At 46.4% G+C, this 13976-nt stretch overlaps 1 protein-coding gene across 1 annotated transcript in view; it reads left to right on the top strand.

Moving 5' to 3' along the window:
- LOC141073613 (uncharacterized) overlaps nt 1-13976 on the top strand; it is a 56049-nt gene that overhangs the window by 27202 nt on the left and 14871 nt on the right. Inside the window, exons 6-7 of the mRNA XM_073560914.1 lie at nt 12465-12564; nt 12664-12752. Coding sequence (XP_073417015.1) covers nt 12465-12564; nt 12664-12752 — 189 coding nt within the window. The remainder of the gene's footprint in view (nt 1-12464; nt 12565-12663; nt 12753-13976) is intronic.

Raw genomic sequence — 13976 nt, 5'->3', positions numbered from 1 at the left:
TGTTCTACTCTGTGGCAGCTCTTCAGATACCGAGTGAGCTCCTCTGTTGATAGTAGGTGCAGGTCTCATCAGGCCCCACGTCTCTCCCCAGGTCCAGCTGCGGCCCCTTCTGATGGGGATTTCAGGCTGATAAATATCTACAAATTGCTCGCAGGAGGCTTTAAAAGTGTCTCCTGTGTGGCTCACTTAATGGCTTTTGGAGCTGATTTCTTTGCCTTTCCAAGAGTGGATGACTCAGATTGCTTTAGGGGCTGCCGGAGCTCGGTCATGTGCGTCCAGCTCCATCAGCGGCCATCTTGGAACTCCCTTTCAGTCATTTCTGATAGCTGCCATATATGTATGGCACAGCAGGCAGTGAGTTCCCGAAAACCGGCATACATGAACAGCACAATGATTTTGCTAGCTCACAATAGTTGTCAGCTATATATGTATATCACAGCTGTCACCCTGCCAAGGGGCTCCCTCTTGCCATGATAACCCTACATTGAGTGACTGCCTCAGGGTCACCTACCTATGGTGGCCCGTTAAGCTGTGCCATAAGCAGGGTTTAACTTGCCTCTTGTCTGTATCAAATTGACAGGTCTAATACCCTGCAATACTTAAGCATATTAGACCAGTAATCAAAAAAATGAAAGTTAATGTCCCATACTGTGCCAGAGTAAAAATAAAAAGCTGTAAAAATGGGAGAAATGTTTGGCAAGTAAAAACACTGTTTTCCCTTCACCCATGACAGCACACCTGAGAGAGGGATCCGCCCCGCCAGGACAGGAACCTACTGAAATATAAGGGGTGGCGCACCTCTCCCCGCTTCAGTTGGGTTCCTGTCCTGGAAAGGAATCCCTCTGACAGCGGCGGTGCCTGTCATTTGTGAAGGTCCCAGACCCGTCCCGGCGCGGGAAGAACAGGGCTCACTAGTAGCGCCGGCCGTCGGGCCTCTGGATGCGCAGTCCCCGGAGGTTCCCTCAGGTTCGTGCGGGCAGCGACTCCTGACTGCTGGAGGCTCCACCGCGCCTCCCTCCCCTCGAGCGTGCCCGCGGTCTCGTTCCCTCAGAGCACCTAGCGAGGGAGAGCCGCAGGCGTCTTCCGACCACTGACATCAGCGGCGCAGGGCATCATGGGAGCGCGCCGGCTGACGTCAGCTAGGCGACGGTGTCATGACGCCTGGTGTGCCGCCGGCCGGCTTTTCTGAAGCAGCGGTTGGTCGGCCGGCGGTCGCAGGGGGGAGGGGAGCAGACGCCCACCAGGACGGAGGCAGGATATTTAATGAAGAATGGCGGCATGGCGGACGGGTAACCATGGAGTCAGAACAGGAACGATCGCCGTCTCCACCGACTCTGCCTCCTTCGCAGCCCTCCGCTCACAAAGATGGCAGCCGTTCAAGCAGCAGTCGCCCCAGCCGCAGGTCGGGGGACTCCTCAAGATCCAGAGAGCACAGATCACGTGCTCCTACACAGCCTCCGAGTCCGGTTCCCTTGATTACGGGTGGTGAGTGATCTTCGTGAATGTTAGCAAGTTGTTAATAGGGGCCTTCTTTTGTAAGGTTTTTTCTAAGGAATTTAAACAAAGAAAGCAGGGAGTAAGAAGAACAATAGAGATTGTGCCATATGTAAATGCCCCCTAGCAAGAGACTGGCAAAAGGACCTTTGCGCTAGCTGCATCCAGCGAGCCATGGCAGAAGAAGAGCCTAGTTTCGCAACCAACCTTATATCGGTCATTAGGTCAGAGATGGAAGGTCCACTTAAAGCATTGTTGAAAAAAGGGAAAAAGAGTAGGAAGAATCCCCCTAGTTCTACATCAGGCTCTTCCTCGGCCTTATCCCAGACCGAACACCCATCCTCCTCCTACTCCTCAGACAGCGACACGGGTGGCAAACCGTGTTTCCCAGTAGAAGACATAGATGCTCTCCTCAAGGCCATCAGGGCAACGATGGGCCTACAGGAGGAAAAAACGGCTAAGTCCCTGGAGGATGTCATGTTTGGGGGGCTACAAGAGAGGAAAAAACTGACTTTTCCAGTCAATGAAAAGGCCCAGGCACTCATCGAGAGAGAGTGGGGGAAACCCGAGAGGTCAGGGGCTCTTCCCTCCTCCTCTAAGAGGAGGTATCCCTTTGAGCACAAGGACACAGAAATATGGGACAAAGTCCCAAAGATTGACGCAGCAGTATCCAGGTCATCCAAGAAATCGGCTCTGCCCTTGGAAGACTCGGGTACTTAGGGACCCGCTAGATAAAAAAGCGGATTCCTACTTAAGAAATGCATGGGAGGCAGCAGCAGGAGGATTGAAGCTCGCAATAGCTGGCACCTGCACGGCGCATTCCCTAATGATTTGACTGCAGCAATTAGAAGAGAGACTAGTGTCAAAAGTCTCAAGAGAAAAAATACTGGGAGATATGTTTCTTCTGCATGGGGCGGCAGCTTTCTTGGCAGACACCTCTGCTGACTATGAGGTGAACGGCTAGGGCAGCAGGATTATCAAACGCCGCCAGGCGAACGTTGTGGCTTAAAGGCTGTCCAGGGAATCTGCAGTCTAAAGCTAAACTGTGCTCTCTCCCATGCGATGGTCGTTTTTTGTTCAGAAAAAACCTAGATGACATCTTAGAGAAAGCAAGTGACAGAAAGAAAGGCTTCCCCAGGTTTCCAGCAGATCAGAGGAGGCCGCCCTTTCGGAGAGGAAAATTCAACAGGGGCCGTCCTCCGGCAGATAGAAGGAGATGGGAAGACAAAAGGAAAAAGCAGTCCGGATTTATGTTTGGTTGAGCCACCTCCACCTCAAAGAAATCCCCACAATGGCGCCAGTATTCCGGTAGGGGGGAGATTGGCACTCTTTTCTCAGGCCTGGGAAGACATCTCTTCCAATACCTGGATCCTGAGCATCGTAAGAGAAGGCCTGAAGATCCCCTTTTTACGCCAGCCGAAAACAGCGTTTGTCATTACCCCTATCAGGAAGGCGATAGAAGAACAGCTGGCCTTAGAATCAGAAATCCTGAGCCTGCTAGACAAGCAGGTTCTTTCCGACGTCCCGAGCAAACAGGAGAGAACAGGGTTCTACTCACCCCTCTTCCTGATAAAAAAAAACCAGACCAATCATAAACCTCAGAGGCCTCAATCAGTGGATAAAAAATCAGACCTTCAAGATGGAGTCGGTAGCTACAGCCATAAAACTGCTGTATCACGATTGTTTTATGGCCGTAGTCGATTTAAAGGATGCATACTATCACATCCCCATCCACCCAGATTATCAAAAATATTTGAGAGTTGCTCTTTATATCCAGGGCATTCTTAGGCATTTTCAATTCAGACCCCTTCCGTTTGGCATATCCATAGCCCCGACCGTTTTTACCACAGTCGTAGTGGAAATGACAGCCTTCCTCCGAATTCACGACACGATCATAATACCCTATTTGGATGATTTCCTAATAGTGGGTAGCTCAGAAGACCACTGTATGGTACAGTTGAGACGAGTGACCGACACCCTACAGAAACTAGGGTGGATGGTGAATATCAGAAAATCGAGACTACATCCCCTAAAAAAACAGACCTTTCTTGGTTTATCCTGGATCCAGAGCAACAAGCCTGTCTACTACCGGAAGCCAAAATAGAGAAGGTGGAAAATGTGACCTTAGCTGCCCGAGACAACCTCACATGACGCTGAGGAACGCGATGTCCTTACTAGGTACCCTGACGTCCTGTATCACGGCGGTCAGGTGGGCACAATTTCACATCCGACAGCTTCAATGGGAGGTTCTATCAGCACAAAGATCGCTGAGAGGGCGTTTAGAAGGTAGACTGGAGCTTTCCTTAGAGGTCAGGGACTCTCTCAACAGGTGGTTAGACAGGACAAACTTGGCATCAGGGATGCCATGGGACAGACCAGTGACCGACATAATTCTGACAGACGCGAGCTCCTCAGGGTGGGGGGCACACCTAAGGGGTCATGCGGTCCTGGGGGCCTCAAGAACAGGGCGCATCCTCCAACTTGAGAGAACTGTGGGCAGTGAACAAAGCCCTAAGAGACTTTACTCCCCTCCTCAGGGGTCGCAATGTCCGTATCAGGTCGGACAACAAAGTAACAGTGGCATACATCAATCACCAGGGGGGGTACAAGATCACACTTCCTAATGAAGGCAGCCAGTGACATTTTTCACAGAGCAGAACAGCACCTACTCTAACGGCATTGCACATAAAGGGGGCAGAAAATATAGAAGCCGATTTCCTGAGCCGCAATACACTGAAGCAAGGGGAATGGTCTCTAAATCGGTCCGTTTTTCCAAAGATAGTACGGCTACCGGTGATAGACCTCTTCGCCAACAAGAAGAACAGGCAAGTAGAGAGATACTGCTCACTAAACCCAAGGGAAAAGCCTTGGGCGGTAGACTCATTGCAGATTCCGTGGGACTTCAGACTTGCCTATGTGTCCCCCCAGTGATTCTGATCCCAACGGTAGTCAGAAAGATCAGGAAAGATCAAGCCAGGGTGATCCTAATAGCTCCATTCTGGCCAAAAAGGCCCTGGTTTTCTCTGCTGAGAATGATATCCCTCTAAGATCCATGGATTCTGCCGGAAATCCCGGACCTGCTAACTCAAGGTCCAATATTCCACGCTCAAGTCAAGGGATTCCATCTGACGGCGTGGAATTTTAGAGGTCACTTCTAAGGGATAGAGGGTTCTCTCCCGGGTTGGTGGCCACCCTGCTAAAAAGTAGGAAACAGGTAACGACTAATATCTACGGCAGAACATGGAATAAATTCCTGCAGTTCCTAGGTAAGCCATTAGAGCAAGAGCCCCCAATTAATGCCATCTTGGAGTTTTTACAATCAGGATTACAGCTGAGGTTAGTGGTAAATACTCTTAAAGTGCAAGTATCCGCACTGGGCGCGCTTTATAACTGTAATTTTGCAGCGAACAGATGGGTAGCAAGATTTATTAAATCCTGCCATAGGTCTAGACTTATCCCAATACCTAGAATAGCCCCTTGGGATCTAAACCTGGTACTAGAGGCCCTTACAAAAGAACCATATGAGCCCATTCAGCAACTACCCATAAAGTATCTTACCCTAAAAACGATTATTTTAGTGCCCCTTACATCGGCCCATAGAGTTAGTGACTTGAAGGCTCTCTCAGTAAATCCACCCTATACACACAGACCCCGCTTATCTACCCAAGGTAGTATCAGATTTTCATCGAAGTCAGGAGATTGTCCTTCCTTCCTTTTGCGAAAATCCAAAAAATCCAGGGGAGGAAAAATTCCACAATTTGGACGTTAAGAGAGCCCTGATAGAATATATATCTGTCACTTAGCCAGTGGAGGAGGTCCCAGTCCCTATTTGTAGCCTTTCAGGGAGCCAAAAAGGGCTATGGAGTATCAAAAGGGACTATTGCAAGATGGATTAGGGAAGCCATTAGTATAGCCTACTCAGCTAGTGGTGTTCCGATTCCTGACTGCATCAAGGCTCATTCCACCAAAGCTGTGGCGACCTCCTGGGCTGAAAAGGTAGAGGTATCGATTGATCAAATTTGTAAGGCTGGGCCTCACCATAATAATCTTTATTTTTATATAGCGCTAACATATTCCGCAGCGCTTTACAGTTTGCACACATTATCATCACTGACCCCGATGGGGCTCACAATCTAAATTCCCTAACAGTATGTCTTTAGAATGTGGGAGGAAACCCACGCAAACACGGGGAGAACATACAAACTCCTTGCAGATGTTGTCCTTGGTGGGATTCGAACCCAGGACCCCATCAACCTTCAACCTTCTTTAAGCACTATAGATTAAACCTATCCTCCTCTGCTGACTTTTCCTTTGGTAGAAGGGTGCTGCAAGCGGTAGTCCCTCCCTAAGGTGTTTCGAAGTCTCCAAAAATCTCTCAGGTGTGCTGTCATGGGTGAAGGGAAAACCACCATGGTTACTTACCGGTAGCTGTTTTTTCCGGAACCCATGACAGCACCCATATATTCCCCCCTTTTTCACCGTATGGGTGTGCACGTTAATAGGGTGTATTTGTGTGATGTGGTGTTGGATAAACATGTGACTAACCGGGAAGTCCTCTCAATGCTCTGTAACCAACTGAAGCGGGGGAGAGGTGCCACCCCTTATATTTCAGTAGGTTCCTGTCCTGGCGGGGCGGATACCTCTCTCAGGTGTGCTGTCATGGGTTCCGGAAAAAACGGCTACCAGTAAGTAACCATGGTGGTTATCTGTATAAACAAATGTAAATTACAAAAGGACCCATTTTGCATTCGGAATGGCTCAATTTATAAACCTATGCCATTATATAGCCTTTAGAGGGTGAATAATGTAAATAAAGAAAATAAACTGCAAGAATATTAATTTATTTGCGTGCCAATGTGATGACAAAGTGATCAAAGTGTCTTGCCTTTTATTATTATGTATATTACATTTTACTGAAAACATCACCTCCTTCCTCAAAACAAAAAGCCCTCATATAGTTCTGTTGGCCAACATTAAAGTTACAGCTTTCAGAATATGGTGATGCAAAAACTAATTGTTTTTGTAAAAAAAATAAATAAATATGTTTAGTTTGGAAAAGCGGCAAAACAAAAAAACCTATATAAATGTAGTATCACTGATCATATGGACTCAAGGAAAAAAAAAATTCTATCTCTTACTTCACAGTGAATGGTATAAAATAAAAGCAATTAATGAATTATTGTTTTTTGTTCACTTTGCCACCCAAAAAAAGCAATAAAAAGTAGTCCAGTATTATACCAATAAAAACATCAGCTCATTCTGCAAAAAAACAAACTTTCAACTTTTTTAATTTTCCGCCGAATGAGCTTTCGCTCTCAGTATATGGAGAAAACAAATCTATTTTTGAAAACAATTTAGTGTGCAAAACATCCTATATAACCCCGATATCACTATAATAGCACTGTTCTAAATAATCAAGTCGTCTTACCACCAGGGCTGTGGAGTCGGAGTCGTGGAGTCGGAGTCGGTGCTCATTTTGGTGGAGTCGGAGTTGGAGTCGGTATAAAATGGACCGACTCCGACTCCTAAAATATATAATAAATTGGGTACAGTAATTCAATGCAGGATGTGCTGAATATTTTTTCATAGGAGTTTGGGAAAGTTATGAAATGTCCTATAAATGGCTGTTATATTCCTGATCTAAGGCTACATTCACACACAGCGTTTTTCCTGTGTTTTTTGAGGATACGTTTTTCAGCTGCAAAAGTTGATCATCTTTTTAAAAAACTGCATCACCTGAAAGGTTTTTGAGCTCATAGATAATGTTACTCAATAGCAAAAGCAGATTAGAAATCTGCTCTATCTATCCATTTATCCATATCTGTCTATCCATATCGTATCTGTACCAAAAAGAATGAAAACCGGGTAGTACACCAATATATATTCTGTTCTATCTAAATATCTTGATTATTGGATCATAAAAATGATTAAATGTCTGAGGTTCACATTGTACTACAATAAATTTTTCACTTAAATATAAGCAATATGTGTGGGAGTCGGAGTTGGAGTCGGAGTCGGTGTAAGGGAAATTGAGGAGTCGGAGTCGCAGGTTTGGCTTACCGACTCCACAGCCCTGCTTACCACATTTACTACACATCAACCAGCACAAAGAGATAATTCCTGAAATGCTGATTGATTATTCATTATGGTATAAGAAGCTACATAACATTTTTTTTTAAGCCCCCCCCTTCCCCCAAATGAATGACACCAATAAATATTTCAGCTCATCCCACAAAAATAACAGGTACAGTAGATCGAAAATGCTGGAAAAGCAACATGGCTCCCTCTAAAAAAACGATCCAGCAAAATCCATACTCTAAGCCCCATTTTGAGGCTCACAGCGTGCCAGAACCATATCAACATGTGTGGCAGTGCTGGGGATGGGAGGACATACTTTTCCGGGGCTAATGATTGAGCACTCCTCCGCTGGATAGCTCATCAGTACTGAGGATGAGAAGACACACTTATCCTGGGCTAATGATTGAGCATTCCTCCGCTAGATAGCTCAACAGTGCTGGTGATGGGAGGACACACTTATCCGGGGCTAATGATTGAGCATTCCTCCGCTGGATAGCTCATCAGTACTGAGGATGAGAGGACACTGAGCTCCGAATAAGTGTGTCCTCCCATCCCCAGCACTGATGAACTATCCAGCGGAGGGGTGCTGAATCATTCGACCCGGATAATTGTGTTCTCTCATCCCCGGCACTGATGAGCTATCCATCGGAGGAGTGCTAAATGAGTGCTGGGGATGGGAGGACACGCTTATCTGGGGCTAATGATTGTGCACTCCTCCGTTGGATAGCTCATCAGTGCTGGGGATGGGAGGACTCATTTATTCTGGGCTAATAATTGTGCACTCTACTGCTGGATAGCTCATCAGTGCTGGGGATGGGAGGACTCATTTATTTGTGGCTAATAATTGTGCACTCTTCCGCTGGATAGCTCATCAGTGCTGGGGATGGGAGGACACAATTATCCGGGGCTAATGAGTGAGCACTCCTCCGCTGGATAGCTATCAGTGCTGGGGATGGGAGGACTCATTTATTCTGGGCTAATAATTGTGCACTCTACCGCTGGATAGCTCATCAGTGCTGGGGATGGGAGGACTCATTTATTCTTGGCTAATAATTGTGCACTCTTCCGCTGGATAGCTCATCAGTGCTGGGGATGGGAGGACACAATTATCCGGGGCTAATGATTGAGCACTCCTCCGCTGGATAGCTCATCAGTGCTGGGGTTGGGAGGACTCATTTATTTTGGGCTAATAATTGTGCACTCTTCCGCTGGATAGCTCATCAGTGCTGGGGATGGGAGGACACAATTATCCGGGGCTAATGAGTGAGCCTCTCCTCCGCTGGATAGCTCATCAGTGCTGGGGATGGGATGACTCATTTATTCTTGGCTAATAATTGTGCACTCTTCCGCTGGATAGCTCATCAGTGCTGGGGATGGGAGGACACCATTATCCGGGGCTAATAATTGAGCACTCCTCCGCTGGATAGCTCATCAGTGCTGGGGATTGGAGGACACAATTATCCGGGGCTAATGATTGAGCACTCCTCCGCTGGATAGCTCATCAGTGCTGGGGATGGGAGGACACAATTATCCGGGGCTAATAATTGAGCACTCCTCCGCTGGATAGCTCATCAGTGCTGGGGATGGGAGGACACAATTATCCGGGGCTAATAATTGAGCACTCCTCCGCTGGATAGCTCATCAGTGCTGGGGATCGGAGGACACAATTATCCGGGGCTAATGATTGAGCACTCCTCCGCTGGATAGCTCATCAGTGCTGGGGATGGGAGGACACAATTATCCGGGGCTAATAATTGAGCACTCCTCCGCTGGATAGCTCATCAGTGCTGGGGATGGGAGGACACAATTATCCGGGGCTAATAATTGAGCACTCCTCCGCTGGATAGCTCATCAGTGCTGGGGATGGGAGGACACAATTATCCGGGGCTAATGATTGAGCACTCCTCCGCTGGATAGCTCATCAGTGTGAGATCGGTGTATATAACACTGCCAGCATTTGCCAGATAAAGTGAGGGCAAATCCACTGAGCCCACTCCATTCTCCTCCCACACTCTGTTCCAAGCATGTGCACTGGATTTCAGAAAAGGTAAAAAAAAAGCATGTTTGCCCAGCAATGTCAGAGTTATAAAACCATTTTTAACATGGTATTTGAAAGAAGATACATCTGCTTAATCATGTGTAAGATCTACTGTCACCAGAACTCACAATAAAAGCTGCATAAAGTATCCAGTGGAGCTTAAAGGGAGTGTCTACCAATAAGCAGCATTGTATTTATATGGGTTCAATCTGTTTTGCTGGTTATTCTCTCAATATAGTGTTATAGTGGTCTGAGCTTTAGGCTACGTTTCCGTGGTGAATATTTGGTGAGTTTTTGATGTTACGGCATTTCTGCACCTATTAGTTATATTAGACTACTTGCGTTTATTGCATTTTTAACACTGTTGTCTTTGTCTCCTTTTGAGCATAACATTTCTATGAATCCCATGCACTATGCTGGAACTGTATAACACTGTGTTTTTTTTTTTCTCAGCAAAAGTACACAGCATCAAAAAATTCACCAAAAACTCATCATGGGCACTTCCCCTTATTGGGGCTGGGAGGTCTGCCTCTCTTCTAGAGCCACCACTAGAGGGAGCACAATAGGGGGCATATCTTTGCCATGTGTCAGTGCTCTGAAAGTGCATCCGGTAAAATCCTTGGCCATCGCTATCCTCTGTACTTTCCAGCACCGTTTGGGTCCCTCTCCTGCATCACATGACCACAGTTGTGATCTGCCAGCTCATATAGACAGTGGTGCTCTGTAATTGGGGACCAGAGTGCAAAATTTCACAGCACTCCCTTAAATATGCAGTTTAGGTCTTAATTATAAGTCAGCATGTGGAAATGCAGAGTTTTTGCTGTGACCCAGACCAGGTACAGAAGCTGCCGGTGGTAGCCGTCCTTTCTATTTCCACTTACTGACTTACTGATAAACCTTTATTTGCGTATTTAAGTACCGTGGTAGTACACTCCTTTCGCAGTGTAAGTCTGACACACAGAATGAGCCTCAGCCAGGCCAGTATTCAGAAAGGAACTAATGGTCTGCCGTGTGAGCCAGAGCTGTGGTCAGTTAGGACAAGGCCGGAGCAATGCTGGGGTTGGCAGAAGACTGCAATTGGCAAGTAAGATTAATGCACTTACAAGTACACACAAATTTTACTGATTGATAACACTGGGGCAATAAAAAAAAATGCTGGGAATCGATCACCAGGTTTTTGCCTATGTAGCATCGTGTGGAGACAGAGACGCTGATTCCAGTGATGTGTCACTTACTGGGCCACTGGCTGTAGGTTTGATAAAACCGCTGTTTTATCAGCCATAAGAATTATCACTAGAGGACTAGTAAACCTGCTGCCATATAGTCCTGCACATTCATGAGCTCTATATAACCCTGCCCCATCACTGATAGGCAGCTTTATGCGCAAGTACAGTGTGCTGTGAGCTACCACTCACTGAATGTGTTGGGGGACACTCACTTGTCAGCGGGATTCAGACACACAGGAACAATTTTCCAGTTAAACAGTCCATCCGGTTTATTTAGACACAGTACAGTCTATTTCATTACAACAACGAAACGTGGCGACCACCAGTCTGTACCAATAGCAGATACACACCTGTCTGCCTTTCCTACCACCTCCTTGTCTGAGGTTACCTTCCAGGAGCTCCACTCCACACGCTGACTTCTTGTCAGTCCTGACTTCCAGTGAAGCTGCATACTGGGATCACTGACCCATATAATGACTTGCTCAACTTCATCAGTTCCAGATCCCCAGAAGGACGGTAGCTTCCCCAACACAGTAGCCGTCACAGACTCTGCAGGTACATGGTCTCCATCATGTGCTTTTCAGGAAACCTATCCTTTTGCAGGACCTTCCAACACAGAGACCATGTGACCACACTACAGTCTCATTATATCCCATGAGACACACCCTTTGATGGGAGATGTGTGATTAGCCCAGCCCACATAAACTAAGCAATGCTCATGGAACTACAAGTCCCAGAGCAACATTCCAGGCTTACAGCCCAGAGAACCTCCACCTCTGCGACACATACCGGCCATTCACCATAATGCCGGTCACTGTCTCACAGTACACAGCTGCCAATCAGTGGTGTGGCTGGGTTATACAGAGCTCAGCATTTAGAGAGCTGCTAGATCTGCAGCAAACAGTCCAGTAAGTGACGCATCACTGGAATCAGCGGCTGTGCCTGGGTAGGAAAAACCTGGTGACTTTTTGCCTTATCTCCCTCTAGTGGTGGCTGTAGACAGCCAGTTTGTCATGTTTTCATTGTATGCAGTATATCTGTAACAGAAAAACAATGCTCCATCTGATATAGAGACCTTAAGAAATGTATCATCAACTCTGGACCTACAAGCTACATAAGGTGGACATTTTTTTTTCCAAATTTTGACCAACTGCCTCTTGATGCACATAAGTGGTATTATCCTGTTAGGCTAAAATAAGCTATATCCGACATACTGAGACTTTCAAAAGGCCCCAGAAATTGGTCACACAGTTTGTGATACTGTTTTATGGGTACAAATATAAATGCCGCATAGGGTGCTGAGGATGCACATGTACGGGTTCTCTGCCACTTAACTACCCAGCCAGTCAGACTTGTGACTGTGTCTGAGGAACAGCCAGGAGGTGAGGTTATTGGGGCTCTCCATGATCAGGGTCAGATATATCATTGGTGTGGACACACAGGGGCCCAAGGGGTAAGGGGGACCTTTGCTACCTCACAAACAAGTGCAATTTTGCATTTTTAGGAGCTCTGTGGGCTGCAATATTGATATTGCCCAGGGACCTATATCTGTCTGTCCACCAGTGGCAGTGATGTAGGGGCTTACTGATGTGTGTATCAATATTTTTAAATACCTGTATATTATCTAGGATGGAGTCATGAAACGCATTAAAGTTGAAGCTGAAGACGCATATCATATTAGTTCTCATCCCTGCAAGGAAGAAGTTGTTCCTTCAGCTATATGCCAAGGTAAGAGCAAATCGGTTTGAACATATCCATTTATTTAGCTTGTTTTGGACTTGCTGCAATGTAGTCGTTACATTCAGCCACATTATTTATATCGTGTAGAAACATCCGGAATCAGAAATGCATCAGAAGGGTGTCCCATTAATCCATATGTGATATGTAAGACCGAGGTGGATACAGGCTTTATGCAGGTATATGTTTTTTGCTATTTATTCATATGTATTTTATTTTTTTGCCAAATTATATGAATGTATTGTGGTAGATCGGCTCACTCGGCTTACATGGAGGCAGACACGGGAACACTGTCACTTTAGGAATGCACTTGGTTTGTTTAGATGAGGCATAAACGAAGGTGAAGCACAAAGGAAACGGTGGGCTGGGCAAAACAAAAAGAAAACTGTAGCACTAGGCACAGTCCTTGTATCAGCGGGGATCAGCTCGCTCACGGTTAGCAAGACCCACGGTTCAGGTATAAGCAAAAACACTTCTCTGGAGTGTTCCTCTCCAGACACTGAATACTGCTGCCTCTGGAGGCCAGCTACTTAAGCCCCAGACCACACCCTGGGGTGGAGATAAGGTGGACAACCACTCTATGGATGTCCACATAAAACCCAGCCCATTATACAAATTAGCTTAACCCCTCACAGCACTTAGTGTGATGGAGGAAAAACGGTGGGTTTTATATCACTGACACCATTTAGGCTAAGTGCCCACGCTGCAGAAATGCTGCGGAAATGTCCGCAGCATTCCCGCAACTCCCTGCCGCGGGTAAAATGCATGCGGAATTTGCATGCGTTTTCCTGCAAAACACAAGCGTTTTGCAAGCGTTTTTAGCTTGCAGCATGCTTGTGCTTTTCTAAGCGATTTGAAGCATTGCTTGGAAAAGTGATTGACAGGTTGGTCACACCAACCAAATTGTAGAAGGAACAGCATCCAGTCCGTGTGAAAAATTAAAAACCTTTATTCTGCCATCAATACATCAGTACTGATGTATTGATGGCAGAATAAAGGAATTGAATTTTTCACACGGACTGGATGCTGTTCCTTCTACAATTTGGTTGGTACTATTGTTCCTAATGGGTCCTGGGACTTTGGAGCATGCATCCAACTGAATAATCTGTGTGCTGTCGGCTGAACCTTTGTGCTAGGTTGGTCACACTTGTCAAGCATAGTGCTTCACAAGTGTGACCAACTTTTTACTATTGATGCTGCCTATGCAGCATCAATAGTAAAAGATATAATGTTAAAAATAATTAAAAAAAAAAAAAATCGGGATATACTTACCCTCCGTCATCCCCCAGAGTTGTCCCACCCCTCAGCCACGCTACCGGCAACTTCCGTTCCCAGGGATGCCTTGCAACAATGACCTCTGATGACGTAGCATCGCGTGAGACCGGTACGTCAACAGAGGTCAT

The sequence above is a fragment of the Dendrobates tinctorius genome, unplaced genomic scaffold, assembly GCF_039654945.1.
Source record: "Dendrobates tinctorius isolate UK_male_01 unplaced genomic scaffold, ASM3965494v1 ptg000308l, whole genome shotgun sequence".
Taxonomy (NCBI): Eukaryota; Metazoa; Chordata; class Amphibia; order Anura; family Dendrobatidae; genus Dendrobates; species Dendrobates tinctorius.
This window is presented reverse-complemented; position numbering and strand designations above follow the sequence as displayed.